The 22,961-nt window shown below is 44.0% G+C and overlaps 10 protein-coding genes across 10 annotated transcripts in view; 9 read left to right on the forward strand and 1 right to left on the reverse strand.

Moving 5' to 3' along the window:
- Ugt1a8 (UDP glucuronosyltransferase 1 family, polypeptide A8) overlaps positions 1 to 20,372 on the forward strand; it is a 131,171-nt gene extending 110,799 nt beyond the window's left edge. Inside the window, exons 2-5 of the mRNA NM_001378375.1 lie at positions 16,418 to 16,549; positions 17,169 to 17,256; positions 17,512 to 17,731; positions 19,501 to 20,372. Coding sequence (NP_001365304.1) covers positions 16,418 to 16,549; positions 17,169 to 17,256; positions 17,512 to 17,731; positions 19,501 to 19,798 — 738 coding nt within the window. The 3' untranslated portion in view covers positions 19,799 to 20,372. The remainder of the gene's footprint in view (positions 1 to 16,417; positions 16,550 to 17,168; positions 17,257 to 17,511; positions 17,732 to 19,500) is intronic.
- The window catches only part of Ugt1a6b (UDP glucuronosyltransferase 1 family, polypeptide A6B), a 115,742-nt gene extending 95,370 nt beyond the window's left edge, over positions 1 to 20,372 (forward strand). The window contains exons 3-6 of the mRNA NM_201410.3: positions 16,418 to 16,549; positions 17,169 to 17,256; positions 17,512 to 17,731; positions 19,501 to 20,372. Coding sequence (NP_958812.3) covers positions 16,418 to 16,549; positions 17,169 to 17,256; positions 17,512 to 17,731; positions 19,501 to 19,798 — 738 coding nt within the window. The 3' untranslated portion in view covers positions 19,799 to 20,372. The remainder of the gene's footprint in view (positions 1 to 16,417; positions 16,550 to 17,168; positions 17,257 to 17,511; positions 17,732 to 19,500) is intronic.
- Positions 1 to 21,376, forward strand: part of Ugt1a10 (UDP glycosyltransferase 1 family, polypeptide A10) — a 164,592-nt gene extending 143,216 nt beyond the window's left edge. The window contains exons 2-5 of the mRNA NM_201641.2: positions 16,418 to 16,549; positions 17,169 to 17,256; positions 17,512 to 17,731; positions 19,501 to 21,376. Coding sequence (NP_964003.2) covers positions 16,418 to 16,549; positions 17,169 to 17,256; positions 17,512 to 17,731; positions 19,501 to 19,798 — 738 coding nt within the window. The 3' untranslated portion in view covers positions 19,799 to 21,376. The remainder of the gene's footprint in view (positions 1 to 16,417; positions 16,550 to 17,168; positions 17,257 to 17,511; positions 17,732 to 19,500) is intronic.
- The window catches only part of Ugt1a9 (UDP glucuronosyltransferase 1 family, polypeptide A9), a 149,224-nt gene extending 127,848 nt beyond the window's left edge, over positions 1 to 21,376 (forward strand). The window contains exons 2-5 of the mRNA NM_201644.2: positions 16,418 to 16,549; positions 17,169 to 17,256; positions 17,512 to 17,731; positions 19,501 to 21,376. Of these exons, the coding sequence (NP_964006.2) occupies positions 16,418 to 16,549; positions 17,169 to 17,256; positions 17,512 to 17,731; positions 19,501 to 19,798 (738 nt within the window). The 3' untranslated portion in view covers positions 19,799 to 21,376. The remainder of the gene's footprint in view (positions 1 to 16,417; positions 16,550 to 17,168; positions 17,257 to 17,511; positions 17,732 to 19,500) is intronic.
- The window catches only part of Ugt1a7c (UDP glucuronosyltransferase 1 family, polypeptide A7C), a 125,002-nt gene extending 103,626 nt beyond the window's left edge, over positions 1 to 21,376 (forward strand). The window contains exons 2-5 of the mRNA NM_201642.4: positions 16,418 to 16,549; positions 17,169 to 17,256; positions 17,512 to 17,731; positions 19,501 to 21,376. Coding sequence (NP_964004.1) covers positions 16,418 to 16,549; positions 17,169 to 17,256; positions 17,512 to 17,731; positions 19,501 to 19,798 — 738 coding nt within the window. The 3' untranslated portion in view covers positions 19,799 to 21,376. The remainder of the gene's footprint in view (positions 1 to 16,417; positions 16,550 to 17,168; positions 17,257 to 17,511; positions 17,732 to 19,500) is intronic.
- Ugt1a6a (UDP glucuronosyltransferase 1 family, polypeptide A6A) overlaps positions 1 to 21,376 on the forward strand; it is an 85,194-nt gene extending 63,818 nt beyond the window's left edge. Inside the window, exons 3-6 of the mRNA NM_145079.3 lie at positions 16,418 to 16,549; positions 17,169 to 17,256; positions 17,512 to 17,731; positions 19,501 to 21,376. Coding sequence (NP_659545.2) covers positions 16,418 to 16,549; positions 17,169 to 17,256; positions 17,512 to 17,731; positions 19,501 to 19,798 — 738 coding nt within the window. The 3' untranslated portion in view covers positions 19,799 to 21,376. The remainder of the gene's footprint in view (positions 1 to 16,417; positions 16,550 to 17,168; positions 17,257 to 17,511; positions 17,732 to 19,500) is intronic.
- Ugt1a5 (UDP glucuronosyltransferase 1 family, polypeptide A5) overlaps positions 1 to 21,376 on the forward strand; it is a 53,991-nt gene extending 32,615 nt beyond the window's left edge. The window contains exons 2-5 of the mRNA NM_201643.2: positions 16,418 to 16,549; positions 17,169 to 17,256; positions 17,512 to 17,731; positions 19,501 to 21,376. Of these exons, the coding sequence (NP_964005.2) occupies positions 16,418 to 16,549; positions 17,169 to 17,256; positions 17,512 to 17,731; positions 19,501 to 19,798 (738 nt within the window). The 3' untranslated portion in view covers positions 19,799 to 21,376. The remainder of the gene's footprint in view (positions 1 to 16,417; positions 16,550 to 17,168; positions 17,257 to 17,511; positions 17,732 to 19,500) is intronic.
- On the forward strand, positions 1,985 to 21,376 carry Ugt1a2 (UDP glucuronosyltransferase 1 family, polypeptide A2). The gene is made up of 5 exons (NM_013701.3): positions 1,985 to 2,874; positions 16,418 to 16,549; positions 17,169 to 17,256; positions 17,512 to 17,731; positions 19,501 to 21,376. Exons 1-5 carry the CDS (start codon positions 2,011 to 2,013, stop codon positions 19,796 to 19,798), a joined length of 1,602 nt encoding a protein of 533 aa, NP_038729.1. The 5' UTR covers positions 1,985 to 2,010; the 3' UTR covers positions 19,799 to 21,376.
- On the reverse strand, positions 6,106 to 7,122 carry Dnajb3 (DnaJ heat shock protein family (Hsp40) member B3). Its single transcript, NM_008299.3, has one exon. It carries the CDS (start codon positions 7,050 to 7,052, stop codon positions 6,324 to 6,326), a length of 729 nt encoding a protein of 242 aa, NP_032325.2. The 5' UTR covers positions 7,053 to 7,122; the 3' UTR covers positions 6,106 to 6,323.
- Positions 13,333 to 21,376, forward strand: Ugt1a1 (UDP glucuronosyltransferase 1 family, polypeptide A1). Its single transcript, NM_201645.2, has 5 exons — positions 13,333 to 14,245; positions 16,418 to 16,549; positions 17,169 to 17,256; positions 17,512 to 17,731; positions 19,501 to 21,376. The coding sequence occupies exons 1-5, from the start codon at positions 13,376 to 13,378 to the stop codon at positions 19,796 to 19,798; spliced, it is 1,608 nt and encodes a 535-aa protein (NP_964007.2). The 5' UTR covers positions 13,333 to 13,375; the 3' UTR covers positions 19,799 to 21,376.
- Positions 21,377 to 22,961: the final 1,585 nt, after the last annotated feature.

Below are 22,961 nucleotides of genomic sequence, written 5' to 3' on the forward strand. Positions count from 1 at the left end.
CATGAAACTCGAGAAGAAGGAAGACCAAAATGTGGATACTTCGTCCCTCCTTAGAATGGGGATCAAAATACCCTTGGAAGGAGTTACAAAGTTTGTAGCTGAGACAAAAGGATGGACCATCCAGAGACTGCCCCATCCGGGGATCCATCCCATAATTAGCCACCAAATGCAGACACTATTGCATATGCCAGCAAGATTTTGCTGAAAGGGCCATGAAATAGCTGTCTCTTGATGGACTATGCCTGTGCCTGGCAAATACAGAAGTGGATGCTCACAGTCATCTAGTGGATGGAGCACAGGGCCCCCAATGGAGGAGCTAGAGAAAGTACCCAAGGAGCTGAAGGGGTCTGCAACCCTATAGGTGTATCAACAATATGAACTAACCAGTACCCCTAGAGCTCGTGTCTCTAGCTGCTTATGTAGCAGAAGATGGCCTAGTCAGCCATCACTGGGAAGAGAGGCCCTTTGGTCTTGCAAACTTTATATGTCCCAGTACAGGGGAATGCTAGGGCCAAGAAGTGGGAGTGAGTGGGTAGGGGAGCAAGGTGGGGGGAGGGTATAGAGGACTTTTGGGATAGCATTTGAAATGTAAAGGAAGAAAACAGCTAATAAAAAATTGAAAAAAAAAGTGCTCATGTGTTTCACCAGGATGGGTGAAGTGTCCAATGCTAGTTACCTGGCCCTGCACACTTCCAGCCCAGAGCAAATGCAGGGATCACAGTGCTGCACTAAACATCATTTCCTAGTTCCAGGAAATAGTTCTGTTTGCCTAGGCATTAATTATAATAAATACCCAAGGCACCATGCACCTATTGACAGTTTAAAACAAAACGGGAAACAAGAATATTGTGAGGGCCAGTCTTTGCCACGTGTGCCTCTTCATGCTTCTCATTCTGCTACATACATGCTACATTTCTGGCACTTGGTCAGCAGAATTAGCAGTATTTCTTTGACCTAGTTTATACATAGAAACATTGCTCAGACTTGGTATCGGGCTCTTCTGTGCTTTAGATCTGCAAGCCTGGCCCTCACATGGAGGGGAACAATCAATGTTGCCTTAGTTCAGTTTTCACTAGCACAGGTGCAAAGGAGCTGCATCGTGAGTCTGGGAAGAAGTGGGGCTCTTCTACTAGCAGTAGTGTTGGGAGTGTCCCCATTCAGGCTGACAACAATGGCGACAAGCAGCGAGCACAGATTCAGGTTCTGTGTTCTCAGCCACCTGCTTCCTCTGTTCGTTTCCTTTTACAGGCATGGCATGGACAGGAGAGGCTAAAACCTACACTTGGGTAATTCTGCATAGACAGACACAGAAGGGAAATGACAGGGTTTGCCTTGAGATAAAACATGCAGAGAAGAGGCAGGCGCAGGACAAAAAGGCTGAAAAATTGCCTTTGGAAGAGAAACTGCAGAACATTTTTCTAAACACCTGCCCTTCATGAAAGGGTGAAATGCAGAGGCAGATTGTACATGGCAGCAGGGGCTCACCCTGAGTCAGTTCCAGGTCTGGATCCTCAGAGCGTGGCTTCTCTCCAGAGGAAAGCCTGAGCCTGGCTGGCACAGCAGAATGACACTGATATGGAGAGACAGAATGCAGGACACCCCAGGGGCTTGCCCAGGAGAGAGTGATGCCTCAGAGTTTGTGAAGGTAGGAGGTGGCAGCAACTGTTCATCACATGTGGGAGGATTTCTCTGAGGCAGGGCCAGATTCATGGTCATGCACATGGTGCCTAACCCTGGAGTCCTGCCCCCGACCTGGGCCTCAAATTCATCTTTTCTTGACTTTCAGCCCAGTGCCCTCAGGGGAAAAAAAACCAAAAAACCATTGTAGTCCATGCTTACTACATAGGAGAATTCCGACTTTATCAGGATTCTTGTCTGACATGGATTGTAGAAGGAGACCTGACCAACAACTTCAGAATGCGGTGAAAACCCAGATTAATGTTTACCTAGGTCCCTTAACTAAGTGCAGGATCCTACAGCCCTCAGCATTCAGGAGAACAGAACTTGGAGATGGACACGGGACTATGTGTGCCCCTTCGAGGAATCTCAGGGCTGCTGCTCCTGCTGTGTGCCCTGCCCTGGGCTGAAGGTGCAAAAGTGCTGGTGTTACCCATGGAGGGCAGCCAGTGGCTGAGCATGAGGGATGTTGTGCGGGAGCTCCACGCCCGAGGTCACCAGACTGTGGTCCTGGCTTCAGAGGTGACTGTGCACATCAAAGGAGAAGACTTCTTCACCCTCAAAACCTATGCCTTTCCATATACCAAGGAAGAATATCAGCAAGAAATACTGAGCGACATTGAGAAGACCTTTAAAACACAACATTTTGTGAAGGCCTTTTTTGAAACTACAGCATCTATAAGAAACTTTTTTGACCTCTACTCAAATTCTTGTATAGCTTTATTGCACAATAAGATGCTGATCCAGCAACTGAATTCCAGTTTTTTTGATGTGATCTTAACAGACCCCATTTTCCCCTGTGGAGCAGTACTGGCCAAGTACCTACAGATTCCTGCTGTGTTTATTCTGCGTTCTCTTTCCTGTGGCATAGAATATGAGGCCACACAATGTCCAAATCCTTCCTCTTATATTCCGAACCTACTCACAAGGCTTTCTGACCACATGGACTTCCTGCAAAGGGTCCAGAACATGCTGTACTATCTGGTCCTGAAGTACATTTGCCGTTTATCAATCACTCCCTATGAAAGCCTGGCCTCTGAGCTTTTGCAGAGAGAAGTATCCTTAGTGGAGGTTCTCAGCCATGCATCCGTGTGGCTGTTCCGAGGGGACTTTGTACTCGACTACCCCAGGCCCATCATGCCTAACATGGTCTTCATTGGGGGCATAAACTGTGTTACCAAGAAGCCCCTCTCTCAGGTCTGTATTCTGCTTTTATCTCAAGGATTTTCCAGGGAAATTATTTTTTACTTTCAAATTCTTATTTATCCAACTCATCTTTCCAAAGGTATCTCTTCTTTCCTGAGAGGCTTTAGTTAAATTAACGTATTAAGGTGTTCACCATGACATACTTTGGGACTAAGGCTAAGGTGAGGGGCCTAGTTCTGAGGTGCTGGAGTGAGACTCAACAGAGATTGCCCACATATCCAGACATGGTTTTGCTATTGGTAGTGTCCTGATTCTGCTCAGGAGCTGAGAAATTGAGCTGTGGCCTGACCCACCAGAAGGTGTGCTGCTTTCAGATTTTTTTCTGAAGGTTAAAGGAATCAGCAAATTGTAGTTGTTGATGTGAAAGCTTTTAATATTGCTCTCAGAGGTGAAATGAGTGCTATGCACACAACACTTGAGCACTCAACAGATCTGGAAGCAAGAGAATCATTAGTTTATAGGATCAATTTTTGGACTAGCCACATATCAAATGCTCAGTCAACTGTGTGTAACTGCGCAGCTCCTGTATGATAGATCTTCCATGATATAACAAAATTGTCTATTTCAAATTTTGTATATAGAAAGCTAAAAGAAAAATAGTCTAGATAAGTCTACCATAACAAAACTTTTTACTCTATCATAGGGTACAGGTAGAAAGTAAGTTGTACATTTACTCCTGAGGCTACTGGTTATTTCCCAGTCTAGTCAGATTGTCAGGAAGTAATTGAACATATACTCAAACAGTTTAATGGAGATCTAAGGAAGTTAAATGAGTCTGTATTTAATGAGGAAACCTGTGAGCTTGGCTTAGTAATCCTAGAACTTTGAAAGATAAGGCAGGATTAGGATTAGTACAAGTCCATCAAGGCTACATAATGAAGCTGGAGCAAGGATAAATAATGAAAACATGAGAGGGGAAGTGAGAAGGAAGAGGAAGAGGAGAGGGAGGGAGAAGAGAGGGCAGGATAAAGAAGAGATGAGGGCCAGTATGGGAGAGAGGAGAGAACTGAGAATGTAGAATTTGAAATTCTAAGAGTGGAAGCTGATACAGATGAATGACTTCCTACAATGGAGAGGGTACCTTTCGTCCCATTTGGAGGCTGTGACATCAAATCAAAGAGAAAGGGGTTACTTGGAAACAGTAGTTTCTTTTGAATGCTTTCAGCCATGTCGACTACGCTAAAGCTGCATGTGAACCTCACGCCGTGTGACTGGCTTTTTAAAGTCGATCTTGTTTTAGGTGGAACAGGGCCTCCTAGTCTTCTAGAGCTTACAGTGTGTTGCTCCTTCCTTGTCTGGTGTATTCTAGAAAAATGCTCCCAGTGATACCATGAGAGAATATCCTACAGTGTATTTGAATGCCTTTTTAAAAACTAGGTGCTGTGTGCATGTGTGCCAAGGTGCTTGTGTGGAAGTCAAGAACTTCATCTTCTGGTTGCTGGTTCACTCCTTCCATCTTAGGTTCCCAGGAATCAAAGTCAAAATGTCAGACTTGTACTGGAATATGCTTTTACACACAGATCTACTTGTGGATTCAAGAGGCACAGGAAATGCCTTTTGACCACTATGACAAGCCTTCCCTAAAAGGTGACCTTCTACAGGAATGAATGTCTTCACAAGTGTTTTGAGACAAAGCCATTTTTGAAGAAAGTTTCAAGCTTGACAATTCATTTTAAAAAATGTTTTTTATAGTTGGGCCTGGTTGCACATGCTGTGAATCCCTGCATTTAGGAAGCAGAGTAGATTCCTGTGAGTTCAAGGACAGCCTGACCTACATAATGAGTTTCAGTCCAACCAGGAACTTTACATTTATAGTAGCACTAATCCAAGACATCTAGATGACTATTGATTCTTGTGTTTGCTCTCAACTTTTAAAACAGAGCTGAAGACCCATGGTCTCTGAGTAACCTTGCTATGCCAGGCTCTTTGCCTACCACAGAAACTCTCCTGACAATCTTTTATCCACTGTGTAGTTTCAGATCCACTCATGTCCCACCCAGGATGATGATTTCCACATTTAATCATCACACAACTGTATGTGTTCATTATCCCCAAATCCTTGATACCTTCTATCAGTTCAGATACAAACCCATACCAACATACTACTCAGTGACTCTTCCTTATGTATGTGCATATGTGTCTGCATGGTGTGTGTGTCTTGTGTGTGTGTGTGCACAAATGCACACATGGAGGTCCAAGGCTGATGGCAGGAATCACCCTCAATTACTCTTGCACTTTATCCAGGGTCTCTCAAAAAAAAAAAAAAAAAAATCCAGAGCTTAGCCAATATGGCTCATCTTGCCGGCCAGCATGCTCTGGGGACCTCGTGTCTCTGAGGACTATCTCACACACCAGACCTTTAGGTTTCTGGGGATTCTGGGGATGCTTGCCTAGTAAGCACTGAAAACCCTAGGCCATTTCGTGTAGTCTGAATTTATGATAATGTGCTTAGGTCCTATGACCTCTTTGGAGAGAATTACAAAGCATGGCATCTAAAACCTATTCCGATCCATTTTGCTTCCATGCCTTATGAAGTCTTCCTAAATAACACTGAAGTGAGGTAGATTATTCTGTGTTGTATTCTCTAAAGGCAACATCTTCTGCGAGGTCTAGGAAGCACCCAACTGTGGTATAGAATGGACTCTATTGCATATATATATACAACCAAGGAGCTTGTATATCCTTCAAAAGGCACTTCTCACTTCCAGCATCTTCCACTGTTGTAGAACAAACTTAGGCACTAACCAGCCAAATGTTGAGACCTTGACTGATAAACATAACCCCAAACCTTCAGAGAGAGCACTATCCTAGGAATCCTCCTTTTTGCCCATTGAAGTGAATTTCAGACTTCTACAAAACATGGGAAGAATAAGTGTGATATACACACTACCAAGTTCGTGGTAATTTGTTGCAGCAATAACAAGAATATACTTAAGTCTACTTTCTTCAGTTTAGCTGCTTAGTTTTAGCCTTTCATTTAAACAGTAGTCAACTGTTCCTATGTCAGCATGACTTTAGGTAAACTAAAAGCCACTCTTTTCAACTTAGCTATCTTAAACGAAAGACTCAATATATGCCCATCTTTCACCTTGGTGCGCATGTGGGGAAGTGGAGCTATAAAGTTCAAGGAAAGCTCTGAGTCGAATGTTCAACAAAATGGAGATTGTGTGGTTTTAGGTGTTGTGAACAGTGTTTCCTAGCACTAGAACATAACAGTGGTCTGCCTCAGGATTAAGTTTAATAAGTGCCAAAGGCATACAGATATTTACAACAGGCATAAAGACCAAGAGAGATCCTATCCCTGCGATCCCAACAATAACAAGAGGCACCGACATGAGCTGCATATAATGTCTGGAATACAGTTGTTCTGAAAGTAGAGTTCCCTTGAAAACGCGTTTAAACAAAAAAGTCCTGATAGTCCTTAAAAGACACTTTAGTCTTTACTGAGTATTGATGCGAAGCAGCTGCTCTTTGCCATTAATTATCAGGGACTTTAACTCTCCATCTTCTTCCACTTCCACCCTTTCTTGACCATTCTCAACGATTCTCTTGGTGGTGATTTTTTTGCCATTAATTATTTCGGTGGAGGTTGACACCGACTTGTAGTTGCCTGCCGCCCCACCGCCGCAAGACATGGAGAAAGAAGAAAGGCCCGAGTTTCCTGGAGAACCGAAGGATGTGAATCCAGTATCTAACGAAGCGAAGCCACCCCCAAATCCTGGGAATTCGGTAAAGGAGGTAGAGAAGGGTACAGCCCCTCGGCTTCTGCTTCCACGGGTGCTCCTCCGATCCCCAAAAAAGTTCTCAAGGGGGTCTCCCCCGAAGAAGTCGAAGGAGAAAGGGTCGTGGCCCCCGAAGAACTCCCTGAAGACCTCCGCGGGGTCTCGGAAGGAGAAGACGTACTGGAAGGCATCGTGGAACGGGCTGCCCGCCGCGCCGCCTCCGCCCACCTCGCCCACTTCGCCGCAGCGGTCGTACACCTCGCGCTTGCGGACGTCCGATAAGACCTCGTAGGCCTGCGCCACCTGCTTGAACCGCCTCTCGGCCTCCTCCTTGTGCTCGGGGTTCTTGTCCGGGTGCCACTTGAGCGCAAGCTTGCGGTACGCCTTGCGGATGGCCTCGGCTGAGGCCTGCCGCGGCACGCCCAGCACCTCGTAGTAGTCCACCATGGCGGCTGGCCGGCCCGCGGCCTCGGCGCTGGAGCGGCGGTGGCAGCTGCTGAACGCCCGCCTACCGGCCGGCGCCACACTCCCTTGTGACGCAAACGTCTCTCATTGGCGGAGGCGGGCGGTGCCTCAGCCTATCAGAATGGAGGGCCCAGGGATCCGTTGTGCTCCCAGAGATGCTCAGTGACGCTTAAAGACAGGACCGAGTCTAGTATCCTTGCAGTGGTGATTGGGTTGTCCTATGGTAGGGCGAACAAAGGACGACTTAGGGGAGAGAGGCTTTGACTCTGGCTGCTATAGAAAAGTACTATTTCACCCTTCCCCGCACCTTCGCCTTCTCTCTACCTCTCCTTTTTTTCACTCTTCTCCTTTCCCTCTTCTCCTGATGCTGCTCGCCCTTCTCTCCCCGGCTGTGTAGCTCAGACTGGCCTTAAACTTGCAGTAATGCCCTGCTGCCTCAGCATCGTGCATTGTGGCACAAGTGTGCCTCACAAAACTGGATTTTTTAAATGGATTTTTGTGCCCTGCCCCAAGCTGTCTTTTCGTCAGCCAGGCAGGAAATTAGGAAGGTTGTCAGGATTATGTTTTGTCTGACCCTGAGCCTGGTCTGAAGGACAGTGGCTTGTGAAGGACTCAGGTTCTTAAACATTTTTGGCCATAGGACATCCCCCCCCCTTTCATTTATATGGCTCTAAGAGAAAGTAAAGCAATGAAAAACATATCTATTAAATACACACTAGCATAAAACATGTTCTGAGAAAATAACTTCTTCAAAACAAAACTTCAGAAGGGTGATGTGTGTTTGTGTTCTTCAAATCACTCCAGCATTGGGCTTCATAGAGCTGGATTCTTCTGCAATCTATTTTGATCTCATAGAGTAACCTTTGGAAAACTCCACCATATGCCTATGAGAAAATTAGATCTTTAAAAGTTAATATTTCTGTTAATGGAAATAGTTTCAACCTTGTAACATTCCTCTGAAAGGTCCTTGGGGGATCTTCAGGGTTCTAGTTTATACTTGGAGAACCATTGTTGTTCTGAACAAAAATAATTGGAACTTGTGGCTGTTTTTGAAGCACCTTAGGTGAAATGTTCTTGTTGCCACTAATACTGTTGTAGTATGACTCTGGCCTTCCTTCTGCCTTTGCTTGACACTTGCTTTTATCCCCACTTTCTTGAGGGCTTTTTTTTAAAAAACAAACAAACAAAAACCACTGTATTACCTTATTTGATCAGTGGTGAGGCAACATGTATCTCTAAAGATTACTTAGTTCTAAAGGAAATGGTTAACCAGTAAATGTTTAAAGATTCTATCATGAAGGGTACTAGGTCTAATCAGAAATTCTAGTATGCCAGAACAGTCATTTGAGTTTATGTCACGCCCAGTGACTGAACTTGAACCTCTAGGCCTGGCACTTGGTAAACATGCAATAAACAGTAATAGAGTCCTCATTAGGAGGAAAGGGTAGATGGATTTGACTAATCAGGAGAGCCAAAGAGGAGGAAAACTCCTTTCAAAGTGACCCAGGGTCTAAGGAAGAGCAAGGCTAAAGGGTTTGAGTTTTCCTGTGGGCCCTGTAAAGCTGTTGACCAAAGTACCAGAGAAGCAGTGGTGGAGTGGGATAATACAAAGGCAAACTGATAAAGTGGGCTGGAAGGACGGCCTAGAGGCTGAAGCTCTGAGATAAGACCAAAGCAGCTGGATCTAAGAGTGAACACTTGGCCTAAGTATTGGGCCTATAGTAAAAGTAGATGGAGTTTGTACAAAAACAGTTACTGAATGCACAGCTATGGATTGGCCTCAGGGTTGAAACCCTGCCTATGAGAAATATATCCATTTATTCTGGATATAGGCAGCTGTGGGAACTTCTAGATGATGAGAGGTAGGATGGGGAAAATGCTGCAGAGATCTGAGGAAAACTGCCTTTTCCCTCTAAGAATCCATAGTTGATCCTCAGGAGGGCAGAGAGCTTGTGTGCTTTGTTTAGTATCAGGACCCATTCTTATGCCATCTAAGGAGCTAGGTGTTCCATAGATGGGAATATTAACTTCTGGTTCCAGCTTAAAAAGAAATCCCTCCCATGGGACTTTTCGAAGACACTGCATTCAACAAGGGCCTCCACAGAAATACAAAGCATCTTGTGGTACCCTGTGATTGCTTGGTTTAAGTGCTTTTCTGACTCCTGGATCCCTCCTTACAGGCCGTGGCTATTGGTTATTTGGGTTTTGGCTCTGGAACCTAGCATAGCACCCAGCACAGTAGAATTCACTTTAAAGTTGAAAGGGGTTGGGTCTGCTCATGTTTCAGGGAAGACCTGTCATTGGATTGTTTTGAAGTGGTTCTCCTTGTTGATCATAAGAGATGTAGATTGCCTTGCATCTTGATCAGTGAACTGTGTTCCATCCAAGATAGGGTTGGACCTTGTAGTGGCTATTCCTGGTTGTCAACTTAAGTATATTTGGAATGAACTACAATCCAGAATTGGAAGGCTCACCAGTGACCCTTATCTGGAGACTTGGAGATAGAAGTTTCTGATCTGGATCTTGGTATGGAGATCTTGAGGCATAGTGGCTATGGATTCCAGAAGATTAAATCTCTGAGTCCAAGGTCATCCGGGATTTAAGGTGTGATAAAACACACCTTTAATCTGGGCTACACCTTTCATCTGGGATTAAAGGTGTGGTGGAACACACAGCTTTATCTAGAAGGTGTACTCTGCTGGAGACAATTTAAGGACATTGGAAGAAGTGAGTCTGGCTCTTGCTTCTTTGCCTGTTTGCTGTGTGAGACTAGTAATTGCTAGATCCTTGGACTTCCATTCAACTACTGAACCATTGTTGGGAATTGGGCTGCAGACTGTAAGTCATCAATAAATTCCTTTACTATATAGAGACTATCCATAAGTTCTGTGACTCTGGAGAACCCTGACTAATACAGGCCCCAACCATTCAAGTGCCTAGTAGCTGCAAGAAGCTCTGAGGAAGCACACTGTCTGCTTTGCCTGTGACCCTGGGCTCTATCTCCAGCACCATATAAATAAAAAAGCTCAAGGTTCTGAATGATGACAGGAACACAGAGTCATAAAGGCATTACAGTGTTTCCAGGCTCTTTGCCCCACATAAGCTGCAGGTGAGTTCTCACAAAATGGGGTTTGCAAGGATTACTGATCCTTAAGCTTAATTTGGGTTGTGAGCTTTGATATCTAGTTAAAGGCACAGCAGAAGCAAAGGCATTGCTATATCTTTGCCACTGACCAATAATTAAGAGTGATAGAGCTATTTAGTGTGTGGAAGGACTTAAGAGTTCAGAGTGCATGGTGTGTGTGTGTGCGCTCGTGCACGTGTGCGCGTGCACGCTCAGGGGTAGGGGGCATGTGTGTTTAAAACACATAAGCAAAACTGGAATTCTGTTGAGGAAGGGTGAAGACATGAAAAAGGAGGAAGGAGAAGGGTCCTGTCAACTGTGTACCCTAGAACACCAAAGCTTTAAAGCTAAGTTGTTTCTCCTTAGTGTTCTCAGCACAGCCACATGCAGGTAGGACTAGTACTGTGTTCAACACTGGGATCAGGGCTTTCTTCCTAGAACTGTATAGAACATCAGTGGATCCCCACAAAGAGTAATAGGCTGTGTTTTACCCTCACTTTGGCTGCTCCCTTTGGGAGTCATTTCCATTCCGCAGCTCTTCACCTAGTCTCCAAGTACCCCAGATTGTGCTATTTGAACACCTTTTTGGGCTTAAAGTCCTCCCTTCTGCTTTTTCTTCATTCATCATGGTGGGGTCATGACCTTAGGTTCACAACCCTGGTTCCCGTTCAATTTCTACCTAGGTGGAATTTCCACTAGAGACGTGTCTGGGTACTTCTGGAGACTGGAAGTCAAGAGTGTAGGCTTTGGGCACCAACATTCAGGGCCTGTGTCTTAGCTCTGCCAAGAACTCGGCAAATGTCTTTGCTTTTGTCAGCCTCGGTATGTTTCTAAAATAAGGGATATATAATCTGTTTTTACAGTACAGTGCTATGGGATAGGATGTGTTACAGAGTGTTCAGCTTGACAGCACTTAACACATAGCATGCACGATTTTGTTGCCTTCAATTCAAGCATTAGAATTTCCTCTTGGCATCAGGCAAATGTGATGAGCACAAGTGTACTTACTAGCTGGTGCTTACCTAGTTTGATTTTCTGTTTAGAATGTTTTCTCACTGTCTCTCTGAGGGAACTCTTGGAGAGGACTTCTGTCCACAGACCCATGCCTTCTTGGTCATTTTCTACCCCAGCCTGGTTCCATTCATTTGTATCTTCAAAGGGCTGATTTATCAGTTTGAGCTGAGAGTCTGACTCTCTTCATAGCTGAGTCAGGGCACTCTTCTGTGCTGGTCTCAGCTGCCATCTTGAAACCCAGCCCTGTCCTAGATTCACTAAGAAGAAAGTGGCAGAGGCTGAGTTAGTAAAATCCTCTGCAAGCATAAGGACCCGAGATTAAGCCCCAGAAGCCACATGAAAATTCTGCAGACAACTAACTGGGCATGCCTGGAATCCCAACACTGGGGAGCTAGAGAAAGGGAGATTTCTTTGCTTGGCAGCCTCCCTGTATGTAGCTTAATTGGTAGTCTCCACTCCAGTGAAAGAGCCTGCCTCAAACACAAAATGTACAGCCTCTGAGAAATAACACCCAAGATTACTCTTTAGCCTACAACACACATACACATACGCACGCACGCGCACGCACACACACCACTTTTTTTTCCTTTTTTTTATTACGTATTTTCTTCAATTACATTTCCAATGCTATCCCAAAAGTTCCCCCCTCCCCTACCCACCCATTCCCATTTTTTGGCCCTGGCATTCCCCTATGCTGGGGCATATAACGTTTGCCTGACCAATGGGCCTCTCTTTCCAGTGATGGCCGACTAGGTCATCTTTTGATACATATGCAGCTAGAGTCAAGAGCTCTGGGGTACTGGTTAGTTCATAATGTTGTTCCTCCGATAGGGTTGCAGATCCCTTTAGCTCCTTGGATACTTTCTCTAGCTCCTCCATTGGGGGCCCTGTGATCCATCCAATAGTTGACTGTGAGCATCCACTTCTGTGTTTGCTAGGCCTAGTCTCACAAGGGACAGCTATATCACCGTCCTTGCAACAAAGGCTTGCTAGTGTATGCAATGGTGTCATCGCTTGGAGGCTAATTATGGGATGGATCCCTGGATATGGCAGTCTCTAGATGGACCATCCTTTTGTCTCAGCTCCAAACTTTGTCTCTGTAACTCCTTCCATGGGTGATTGTTTCCAATTCTAAGAATGAGCAAAGTGTCCACACTTTGGTCTTCGTTCTTCAGTTTCATATGTTTTACATATTGTACCTTATATCTCGCTATACTAAGTTTCTGGGTTAATATCCACTTATCAGTGAGTACATTTCATTTGAGTTCTTTTGTGATTGGGTTACCTCACTCAGGATGATGCCCTCCAGGTCCAACCATTTGCCTAGGAATTTTGTGAATTCATTCTTTTTAATAGCTGAGTAGTACTCCATTGTGTAAATGTACCACAATTTTTGTATCCATTCCTCTGTTGAGGGACATCTGGGTTCTTTCCAGCTTCTAGCTATTATAAATAAGGCTGCTATGAACATAGTGGAGCATGTGTCCTTCTTACCGGTTGGGACATCTTCTGGATATATGCCCAGGAGAGGTATTGCGGGATCCTCCGGTAGTACTATGTCCAATTTTCGGAGGAACCGCCAGACTGATTTCCAGAGTGGTTGTACAAGCTTGCAATCCCACCAACAATGGAGGAGTGTTCCTCTTTCTCCACATCCTCCACACACCACTTTTTTAAATGATGGAAATGATTAAGAGGAACCCTGAGTGAATGATGGAGGGTTTCCATGGACAAAAGTGACGTTTCAACACAATGCTCTTTTCTTTCCAAAAGACTTTCTGAGTAACTGTCAGTCTTATTCTTGGGAAAGTGTTATGCTTTGGCACTTTACGGTCCTTTTTCCCTCTCTGTTAACCCTTTTTGACTTACAAAAATGCTAGTTTAATGAGTCCAAAATGGCCAGAGATGGTTGGGCCAGCTATATTCACCCAAACATGCTACTTAGAGGAAGGAGTAGCTGTCAGTTCAATTGCTGTTATTTGTTAAGGAACTCAGTAAAGCTCCTCCCACTATGTCATGGAAAACAAATGCTCCACGGTCTTGCCAGCTCATTGACAGCTTTAGTCATGGGGCACAATCAATCATTAACTGGTTGCACAGGTTTCTCCTCGTGTGTCATGAGCCAGCTTGAGTAGATCTCTGGCAGCATCAGAGAGAGAGAGATACCATGACTGTGGTGTGCTGGAGCTCGCGTTTGCTTCTGCTTCTTCCGTACCTTCTGTTGTGTGTGTTCGGTCCCTCTGCATCCCACGCTGGGAGGCTGTTAGTGTTCCCTATGGATGGAAGCCACTGGCTGAGTATGCTTGGAGTTATTCAGCAGCTCCAGCAGAAGGGGCACGAAGTTGTGGTCATAGCACCTGAAGCCTCAATACACATAAAAGAAGGATCATTTTACACTCTGAGGAAGTTCCCTGTGCCATTCCAGAAGGAAAATGTGACAGCTACTTTGGTGGAACTTGGACGGACTGCCTTTAATCAAGATTCTTTTCTGCTGCGCGTGGTCAAAATATATATGAAAGTCAAAAGGGATTCCAGTATGCTCCTAGCTGGCTGCTCCCACCTGCTGCACAATGCCGAGTTTATGGCCTCTCTGGAAGAAAGTCACTTTGATGCTCTGCTGACAGACCCTTTCCTTCCCTGTGGCTCCATTGTGGCCCAGTACCTGACTGTGCCCACTGTGTACTTCTTGAATAAATTGCCATGCAGCCTGGATTCAGAAGCTACCCAATGCCCCGTCCCATTGTCCTACGTGCCCAAGAGTTTGTCTTTCAACTCAGACCGCATGAACTTCCTACAGCGAGTGAAGAACGTGCTCCTGGCCGTGTCAGAGAACTTTATGTGCAGAGTGGTTTATTCCCCCTATGGGTCACTTGCCACTGAAATCTTACAGAAAGAAGTGACTGTCCAGGATCTTCTGAGCCCTGCATCTATCTGGCTGATGAGAAGTGACTTTGTGAAAGATTACCCCAGGCCCATCATGCCCAACATGGTTTTTATTGGTGGTATAAATTGCCTTCAGAAAAAGCCCCTATCCCAGGTGTGTATTGGCGCCTCTCCAGGCCTGTTGTTCTTTGGGAGAAAGGAACTTTCCATAGGTATGTGCTGATCTCAGGGAGGCTTGTATGGTTTCAAGTGTTCTCTCTTGTTAACTTCTATCCCCTAAGTCTCACAGTCTTGAATTTGTCTGTCCTTGGCATCCTTTTCTGACTTACCTCTTTGTATACAGTATTCTGAGAAATACATATCTTAGGCATTTTATCCTGGGGAATTCAATTTAATGCAGCCAGCATTAATTGTCAGAAGAACCACTGTGTTTGGGACACTTCTCAGAGAACAGAGCTGTGTACTACGAAGCATCCCTTTGGAACTCATGTTCTTGATTCAGGCACTAGTAGCTTAAGTCTGATGCAATTGTTCTTTAACCCTTATGGATCCTGGCAGGAGTCACTACCTTTATGGTCCTTGTTATCATTCTAATGTCTAGATATCCTAACAGAAAACTAAATATTGCAGTCTTTCTCTTCTTCCAGTAGGGCAAAGTGTCATCCCTCTGTCTGAGCAAGAGACAATCTTGGTAAAAGAAAGCAATTCAGGACCACAGTCATACATGTTGAGTCTGAAGTAAATAGCTAATAAGGAGATCAGAGAAGCCAGAGATAGAAAGATACTGGCAAAAGAGACCAATCATGGAGGCAGGCAAGCTTGTACTTGGTTCAAGGGAAAGGCGTCTAACAGGTAGTCTAAATGGATTCTAGGAGAGCAAAAGATGTTTTGTTCAGAGTTCAGAACCAACTATGCAGCTCTTAGTAGAATGTAAGAAATATTTAATGGTCTCGTCAGCTGGAGTGAAGTATCCGTAGAGAGAAGGTCTTCCTTTTGGAGCATTTGTCATGTTTAGAAAGAAACAAGTCTGAGATCAAAGATCATTTGCAGCTAACATGTTGCCTCACTGTTTGGCTGTCCCAAGGACTGTGATGTTGTGGCAAGGTTTAGGGCATCTTGTGCCAAGTAGAGGGAACTCACCTCTGTTGAATCCACAAAAGTTGATGCAGAGTCATTGTCCAAGCTGCCTCTGTAGCTCACAAGCTTGCGTGCTAGTTAAGCCTCGGCTGAATCCTGCTATCTGACTGTGGATGTTTATGACCCTACAGAGCTGCTTTTGTGCCAATCACACACTACTGGCTGCCAAGTAGGGGTGGGAGGCCATGCAGGAGGGAAAACTAGACTGATCTCTTTCCAGATAGACTGTAGGTGAGCTATGTGCTATCTGGAGGTAGCAGGAAGGCAAAGGGCACTAGGATGTGAGCTGCCTGCCCCCAGGAAAGAAGTCTCTGAGGAGGGAAGGAAAACAAGAGGCAATCCTAGACAAGGAAGGCTTTAGAGCAACCAACTCTAGTATGCTCTTAAAAGAGATCAAAATCCAGAGCCATGGCAGAAAAGCCTGGCCTGGCCTCTCTCACTCTTTAAATGGGTCCAGTGGGTGAGACCAAGGTGCCACTGCTGTGATGATCCAGGGGGCTGCAAGAGCCTGGCCCTCAGGTGTGTGGAAGAGGGCTGTTCCTCTGGGAAGGTTGCCCAGGGTTTGTGATCCTCATGTGTTCATGATAGAGTTTGGTAGTCATCTCTCTGTATCTTACATGTAGGGATATCAGGACATGATTTGCCCAGGAAAATTTAGATTTAAGGAATAAAAGTACCAGGTTCCAGGCAGCTCCTCAGCTGCGGGCAGCCTGGCATGTCATACCATCATGCTAATGTTCTCCACATTCTTTGGAAACAGCTGAGTCCATCAGAGACTCTTGGTGGTTAGTTAGCTTATTAATAATGTACAGCATGGGAGAACTGCCATGCTACTTAGAGTCTGTTTTCTGTGTGGGGCCACAAGTAGGAACATGTGTATGGACCTGTGTCATGTTCATGGATGTACATTCAGGTGTATGCACACTCACGTATGTGCCTCTGCTTTTCTTATGGGAAGTCAGCACATTATATGGATTCTGCATCTCCAGGGAACCCTACAGATAACCCTGTAAGACATCCTCCTGAATTGACAGGGGATGAGGAGACAGTTGCCATGATGATGCTTGTCTATTGCACACACCCTTTCACTGACTTCCATAAGAGGGAAGTAACTTGTAATCTAATGTGCTTAGGTCACAAGGAATGTGAGGGACAAGAGATGAACTAGAAATATCTTTTTCTACTCTAGGAATTTGAAGCCTATGTCAACGCCTCTGGGGAGCATGGCATCGTTGTTTTCTCTTTGGGATCCATGGTCTCAGAGATTCCGGAGAAGAAAGCCATGGAAATTGCTGAGGCTTTGGGCAGAATTCCTCAGACGGTAAGATGGTTCTGCATGGCTCCGTCATAGCTGTTTTGAGAACTCTGGTTCCAGAGTCAGGGGTCTGGAAATCCTCTGACATCCTCCAATGTTGTTGTTGTTGTTATTATTATTATTACTATTAGCATTAGCATTAGTATCTTATTATTATATTTTTCAATTTCATTCAGGTACTCCTACACTATGGTCTATTTCACTCAGATTTCTCCTTTTCTCTAAGAAACTTCAAAGTATTAGGGAGAAACTAGTTAAAAATAAGCATGGAACTCTTTTTCATACCAAATGAGGATGTTTTACCAAAAAGATTTAGTTTTGGTTTGCTCTTCCTTGGTTAGCTCTGGACATTCACTGGTTTTGTTAAGAAAGTTTCCCTTTGCAGTGAAGAAAAGTGAAGAGTTTCCCAGTGCCTGGCTTGGTGGCTTCTCACACTCAAATCACCAGGCTTCAGCATCAAGATACAGTGTTGTCTGAGCTCCAGGGACTTCCTATGCACCAGACCTCCCACATGCAGAGGCCATAGGTGTTCTTTCCAGATAACTGGCCTTTCTAGCTAGTATTGCAATTAAAAAAAATCACATTGTGTTCTTTTATTAAACATTGTGCTTTTTGCCCCTGTGAGGTCCTGTGGCGCTACACCGGAACTAGACCATCGAATCTTGCAAAGAACACAATTCTTGTCAAATGGCTACCCCAAAATGATCTGCTTGGTAGGTTGGGGGCATCTGACATGGAAAATCAAACCAGGGTTAAATTAAAAAAAAATGACAAACATGAATGTTTTAAATGACATCTTAGCTTGATTGTGGTCCGTACACATAAGACATTGCATACATCACTCCTCCCCCTCCCCCACCCCAATTTTCTACAATGGTCACATGTAGATAACAGTCCCTGGGGTATTCTCAGAATCCAGACTCTGTGAGACTGGCGAGCTCAGCATCCTTGTCTGTTGTACTTCTCAGGTCATCCAAAGACTCGGGCATTCATCACACACTCTGGCTCCCATGGTATTTATGAAGGAATATGCAATGGAGTTCCGATGGTGATGATGCCCCTATTTGGCGATCAGATGGACAATGCCAAGCGCATGGAAACTCGGGGAGCTGGGGTGACCCTGAATGTCCTTGAAATGACTGCTGATGATTTGGAAAATGCCCTTAAAACTGTCATCAACAACAAGAGGTAGGTAATAGAAAATAAAAAACAAATAAAACCAAGAACCCAAAAAAACCCTACTTGTATTCATACCTACAGCATTTACAAGCAGCACAATAACAAATACATTTAAAAAAATCTATATTTATATAAGATAATGTGGGAGTTATTCCTATTTATAAAATGACTACATTTTATCATAAAAGTTTTTTTTAAAATATAATTTCCCTGGATTTAAAATCTTCAATTAAAAATAATATCACCAGAGTAGGCATCTCATCTCTAAGATCCTACCAAGAGAGAAATGTCCCATTAAAAGATGTGTAGGGGTGGTGCTGGAGAGATGCAGCACTCTGTGGGTGGGTAAGAGCTCTTGCTGTGTAGTACAGAGGACCGAGTCAACCTCCAGCATTTATGTGAGATGCCAGGCCTCAGCACAGTGGAAGGGAGAGGCAGGAGAATTGCTGGGGCTTGCTAGCCACCTGCCTAGATCTAGATCCCATGAGAAACTGTCTCAAAGAAATAAAGTGAAGTGCCACAGAGGAGAAGATTGTCTTACAGCCCTTGAGTGAAAGCATAGACGACACATGTCTGCACAGACACAGATGTGTGAGTGCACATGACTGCACGTGCACGCACGCACACACACACACACACACCATGAGATTGCTTGATCTCTACTTGAAATTTAGTATATTGCTGTCAAGGTTACTGGAACTATTTTGTTGAAAAGCTCTGGAAAGACCAGCATGGTGACAGACATTTATAATCTCAGCACTTTGGTGACAGGACGATTGCTACAAGTTCAAGAAGAGTTCAAGGCTATATAGTCAAGATTCTATCTTAAGACAAAGCCAACCAAACAAACACAAATAAACAACAGCAAATCTCCAGACAACAATTTAAAAGGTAGGGAGGTGGAACCATGGCTCGGCAGTTAGGAGAGCACTTGCTGCTCTTCCATACAACCTTACTTTGTTTCCCAGCTCTAGGGGAATCCAGTGCCCCCTTCTGGCCTCCATGGACGCTGCACTCATGTGTGCACACACATAGAGACTCAAACACATAAACACAATAAAAATAATATCTTAAAAGCAATACCACAAAATTTTAGAAGAAATAGTGGCCAGTGGTAGATTTAACCCAGCAGCAGCATTTGGTGTACTCATGAGAACATGTATGTGAAAGTTTCAGGCACATGCCTTAGCCTGTTTTCTGCTGCAATAACAGAATATCCAGAATGCCATGACTTATGAAGGATGAAAGTTTATTTGGCTCACAGTTCTAGAAGTTGTTGGTCTAATGCTGCCTCTCCACATGGTAGAAACCTGGAGGTTCAAAGGATGTGTATATGCAAGAGACAAAATGCAAATGACATCCATGCTTGATCACAACCTGCTCTCAAAGTGACACGTTCCAGCTCTGGGGACAAAGGCCGCCATCTCTCTCAATGGCTTCTCACCTCCCAAAAGTTCTAACACCTCTCTGTACCTTCACCTCGGGGACCAAAGTTCTCACACATGAGCTTGTAGGCAGCACATTCAAACCACACTACCCTTTCATCTGTAGTTCATGCCTCCTCAACTTCATTTTACCATAAGGAAGGCATAATATAATTTCCTACAAAGAAATCACTAAAAGCAAAAAAAAAAAGAAAAAAAGAAAAAGAAAAAGAAAAAAGAAAAAAAAATCTGGTTATATTAGAAGTACGCTTCTCTTCTTAACTGGAGTCAAGCGTAAGGGAATGCTGTCTGTTACATGGGTGTTCCAGGCACTAACAATTGCCTTGTGTTCAGCTACAAGGAGAACATCATGCGCCTCTCCAGCCTTCACAAGGACCGTCCTATAGAGCCTCTGGACCTGGCTGTGTTCTGGGTGGAATACGTGATGAGGCACAAGGGGGCACCACACCTGCGCCCGGCCGCCCATGACCTCACCTGGTATCAGTACCACTCCTTGGATGTGATTGGCTTCCTCCTGGCCATTGTGTTGACAGTGGTCTTCATTGTCTTTAAATGTTGTGCCTATGGCTGCCGGAAATGCTTTGGGGGAAAGGGGCGAGTGAAGAAATCACACAAATCCAAGACCCATTGAGAAGTGGGGGGAAGTGAAGGAGAAGTATTAGTTCATTATCTGATCAGTTGAAACTTGGAAACAAGTGTTAAATCCATATTGTTTTTGTTAGGGAAATAATTCACCATACATTATACATTCAGCACATTTAAAAATAATAATAATAACAATCTAATTGCTGGCCACACCCATCAGGGAAGGTTCTAGTATATGTGATGTGCTTTTCCAGTATCTTCAGTCTAGACAACTCTTGCCATCTGTTGGTAATTTACAGAAAGTCTGGCACTCTGCTTTCAGTGACAGCCCCACAGTTTCCCCTGCTCCCGCCAGCTGACGGCTTTCTCCCCTGGATTCTCAGACTGCCGTGGCCTTCTCCAGTGTTAGTCATTCTTCATTGTGTTCATGCATTATGGGTGGCAAGACCTTTGGAGCTTTGGGAGAAGAGATGAGGCTGTGACACTGATGGCCCTGTGTTTGAGATAATAATTGTTGCTTGTGCCGGAATTTGATGAAAACCAAAGTATGTTCTAAGGCAAGTACATCTTCTATTGTGTTCCCAAACCAAGAACTTATCAATAAATTCATATAAATTGTATCACTACTCTTCTTTTCATTGGTGTTATATTTATTTGTTGTCAAAGTATATCCTCTAATTGTAAAAGCACTACATGATCATGATGCAGAACTTGAAAACTAGAACAGATTCACACAGGTATACATACACACAAGAAAGGAACCAGCTGTAATTACAGTGCTCATGAATAACCATGGCTGCTGCCTAGTTTGATTCTGAGTCTTCCAAAGGTGCATTGGCTGATGGCTTGCAGCCTTGCTGATGCTCAGCCTGTGATATCACTGGGAAGTTGTGCAACCATTAAGTGGCAGTCTAGTGTGAGAAAGCTAGGTCTCTGGAGGTGTTCCTTTGAAGGAGATACAGGGATAGAGGTACCTTCTCTTTCTTTGTTCCCATACTATCCTGAAACAAGAAGGTTCCCGGACAGTCTCTTTGAGTATTCTCTTATCTTACACAGGTCCCAAAGCAACATAACCACATGATCAGGGATGAAAAGTCTATAGCTAGCCCAAAATAAACCTTTGCTCATGAGTTGCTACATCTCAGGTATTTGTTACAGTAACATAAAGTTTATTAACATACCTATTGTTTTGACAAATACACATAAAACATTACAGACATTCTGTATTAGTCAGTTTTGCATCAGCATAATGAAATAACCAAAGCAAGTAAGTTAAAAGAGAGAAGGGCTGTTTAACTTAGAGGTTATCTTGCTTTGGCTCAGTTCTGTGAGGGTAACAGAAGGTGGCATATCAAACAGGAGCATGTACATGAACAAACCATGAATTATATCTTGAGGCAGGAACAGGGAGCTAGAGTCTGGGCTGTCACAATCCTCTTTGAGGAAGATCTTTAATGACCTATGGGCATTTTAATAGGCCCTACCTGAAAAAAAAAGTTTTCCCTGCTTCTCAATAGCACACACTGAAGACCAAGCTTTTATCACATGGCTCTTTGGGGGCATTTCAGATTCAAGCTATATATTCTGACCAAAAGTTCCAAAAGTTCATGTCCATTTCGCAATTAAAAAAAAAATAGATTAATGCCAGACCTTAACCTAGAGAGGCAGAGGCAAGTAGATCTCTGAGTACAAAGGCACCTTGGTCCACAAAGCAAGTTCCAAGACATTTGAGACCTCATAATGGAGTAATTCTTTGTCTAAAGCCAGTCCCAAGATCTATTGTTCTAGCAATAAAAGTTTAAGTCCAAGGTCTCATCAAGACTCAGGACAGTTGTGAGCCTCTGTAAAAAGAAAGAACCAGAAAAACAAATACTAAAACAAAACAAAACCCAAATCACACACAAACTCATTGGAGCTCAGACATCATGTAAACGTCCCCTATTCTGAACGGGAGTCATGGAGAAATAAGAAAAGGGGAAACATCAAACACCAAAGATCTTTGGTACCAAGGACTCACTATGGTGGAATGAACACTCCCAATGAGCATGGCCATTTGCACTTCTGTGGCTTCAGAGGTTGGATCCTACTGTGCCTGCCCTTTCAAACTGGTTTTCACACTTCCTGGATCCTTCCCTCCCTGTTTGACAGGTTGATTGCATCTCTTCTGACCTTGGATCTTTATTATAGCTTTGGCTTCTCTCCCTCAGCTTTACTGCTTAACACTGCATTGGGTGTGGCAAACAGCTCTGCCTGTTTTCCCAGGCTTTGAGATCTGGTGGAAGCCTCCATGACCACATAACTTATAATTTGCATAACTGTAAAACCAGCATCCAATGATGACATTTGAGTCTTTTGCTGAAAATATGGAATAGAGGCTGGCTGGATGCAGAGACGTGAAACCTGGATAGCCATGGGAACACAAAGTGCCCTCTATCTCCTGGAACCATTGGAAAAGCTTAGAAACAGATTTTACTTGTCTTGAGTTTGCACAGGTCTTGGGCATGCTGTCCTAACTGCTTTGTATTCATATGAGAAACTGCCCTAATGTATCCAGGAAACATTTTTTTTTCTTACAGTCATCCATTGCCTCTGACTCCTACAATCTTTCTGTTCCCCTACTTCCACAAAACCTCTGAGTCTTGGAAGGAGGATGTAGGATATAGATATTATCTTGGAGGCTGAACAGTCTAAAGTCTCTTATTCTCTGCATCTTGATCAGTTGTGAGTTTTTATGGTAATCATCATCTACTACCAAAAGGAGCTCCTCTGATGAGGGTTGAGAGATCCACTAATCTACAGGTAGAGCAATGCATCATTAGGAACAAGTTTAATGCAATGGCCATCTAGTAGAGCAACAGTAGCAGTAGGCTCTCTTTTGGAACTATGACCTGTCTACACATGGAATCTTGAACTGGAAATTAATGCCAAGTATAAATTTCAACTTATGGCATGTGCTTTAAATTCATTCAGAAAGTTCTTGGTTGCTCCTATGATGTTCATGCCACCACTGTACTAGTGAGCATGTCTTGCCTGGCCAGTCATTATTGTAGCTCACTGTGTTCATACATTGGGGTAGGATTGGTGATTATTTTCTCTGGTAGTGTACATAGCACCTTCCATCACTATGAAAATTAGCAAGGAGTAGTAGTTTCTGTCAGGTAGTGTACATTGCATCTTACATCACTATGAAAATTAGCAAGGAGGAGTGG

This window comes from Mus musculus, chromosome 1 (assembly GCF_000001635.26).
Source record: "Mus musculus strain C57BL/6J chromosome 1, GRCm38.p6 C57BL/6J".
NCBI lineage: Eukaryota > Metazoa > Chordata > Mammalia > Rodentia > Muridae > Mus > Mus musculus.

Bases quoted from the DNA above. Each gene is read 5' to 3' on its own strand.
- Ugt1a2 (NM_013701.3), top strand. From the start codon at position 2,011: ATGGACACGGGACTATGTGTGCCCCTTCGAGGAATCTCAGGGCTGCTG. The intron at 2,875-16,417 runs GTCTGTATTCTG...TTTCTACTCTAG, and splicing joins CCAAGAAGCCCCTCTCTCAG to GAATTTGAAGCCTATGTCAA. The intron at 16,550-17,168 runs GTAAGATGGTTC...TGCCCCTGTGAG, and splicing joins TGGGCAGAATTCCTCAGACG to GTCCTGTGGCGCTACACCGG.
- Dnajb3 (NM_008299.3), bottom strand. From the start codon at position 7,052: ATGGTGGACTACTACGAGGTGCTGGGCGTGCCGCGGCAGGCCTCAGCC.
- Ugt1a1 (NM_201645.2), top strand. From the start codon at position 13,376: ATGACTGTGGTGTGCTGGAGCTCGCGTTTGCTTCTGCTTCTTCCGTAC. The intron at 14,246-16,417 runs GTGTGTATTGGC...TTTCTACTCTAG, and splicing joins AGAAAAAGCCCCTATCCCAG to GAATTTGAAGCCTATGTCAA. The intron at 17,732-19,500 runs GTAGGTAATAGA...CCTTGTGTTCAG, and splicing joins ACTGTCATCAACAACAAGAG to CTACAAGGAGAACATCATGC.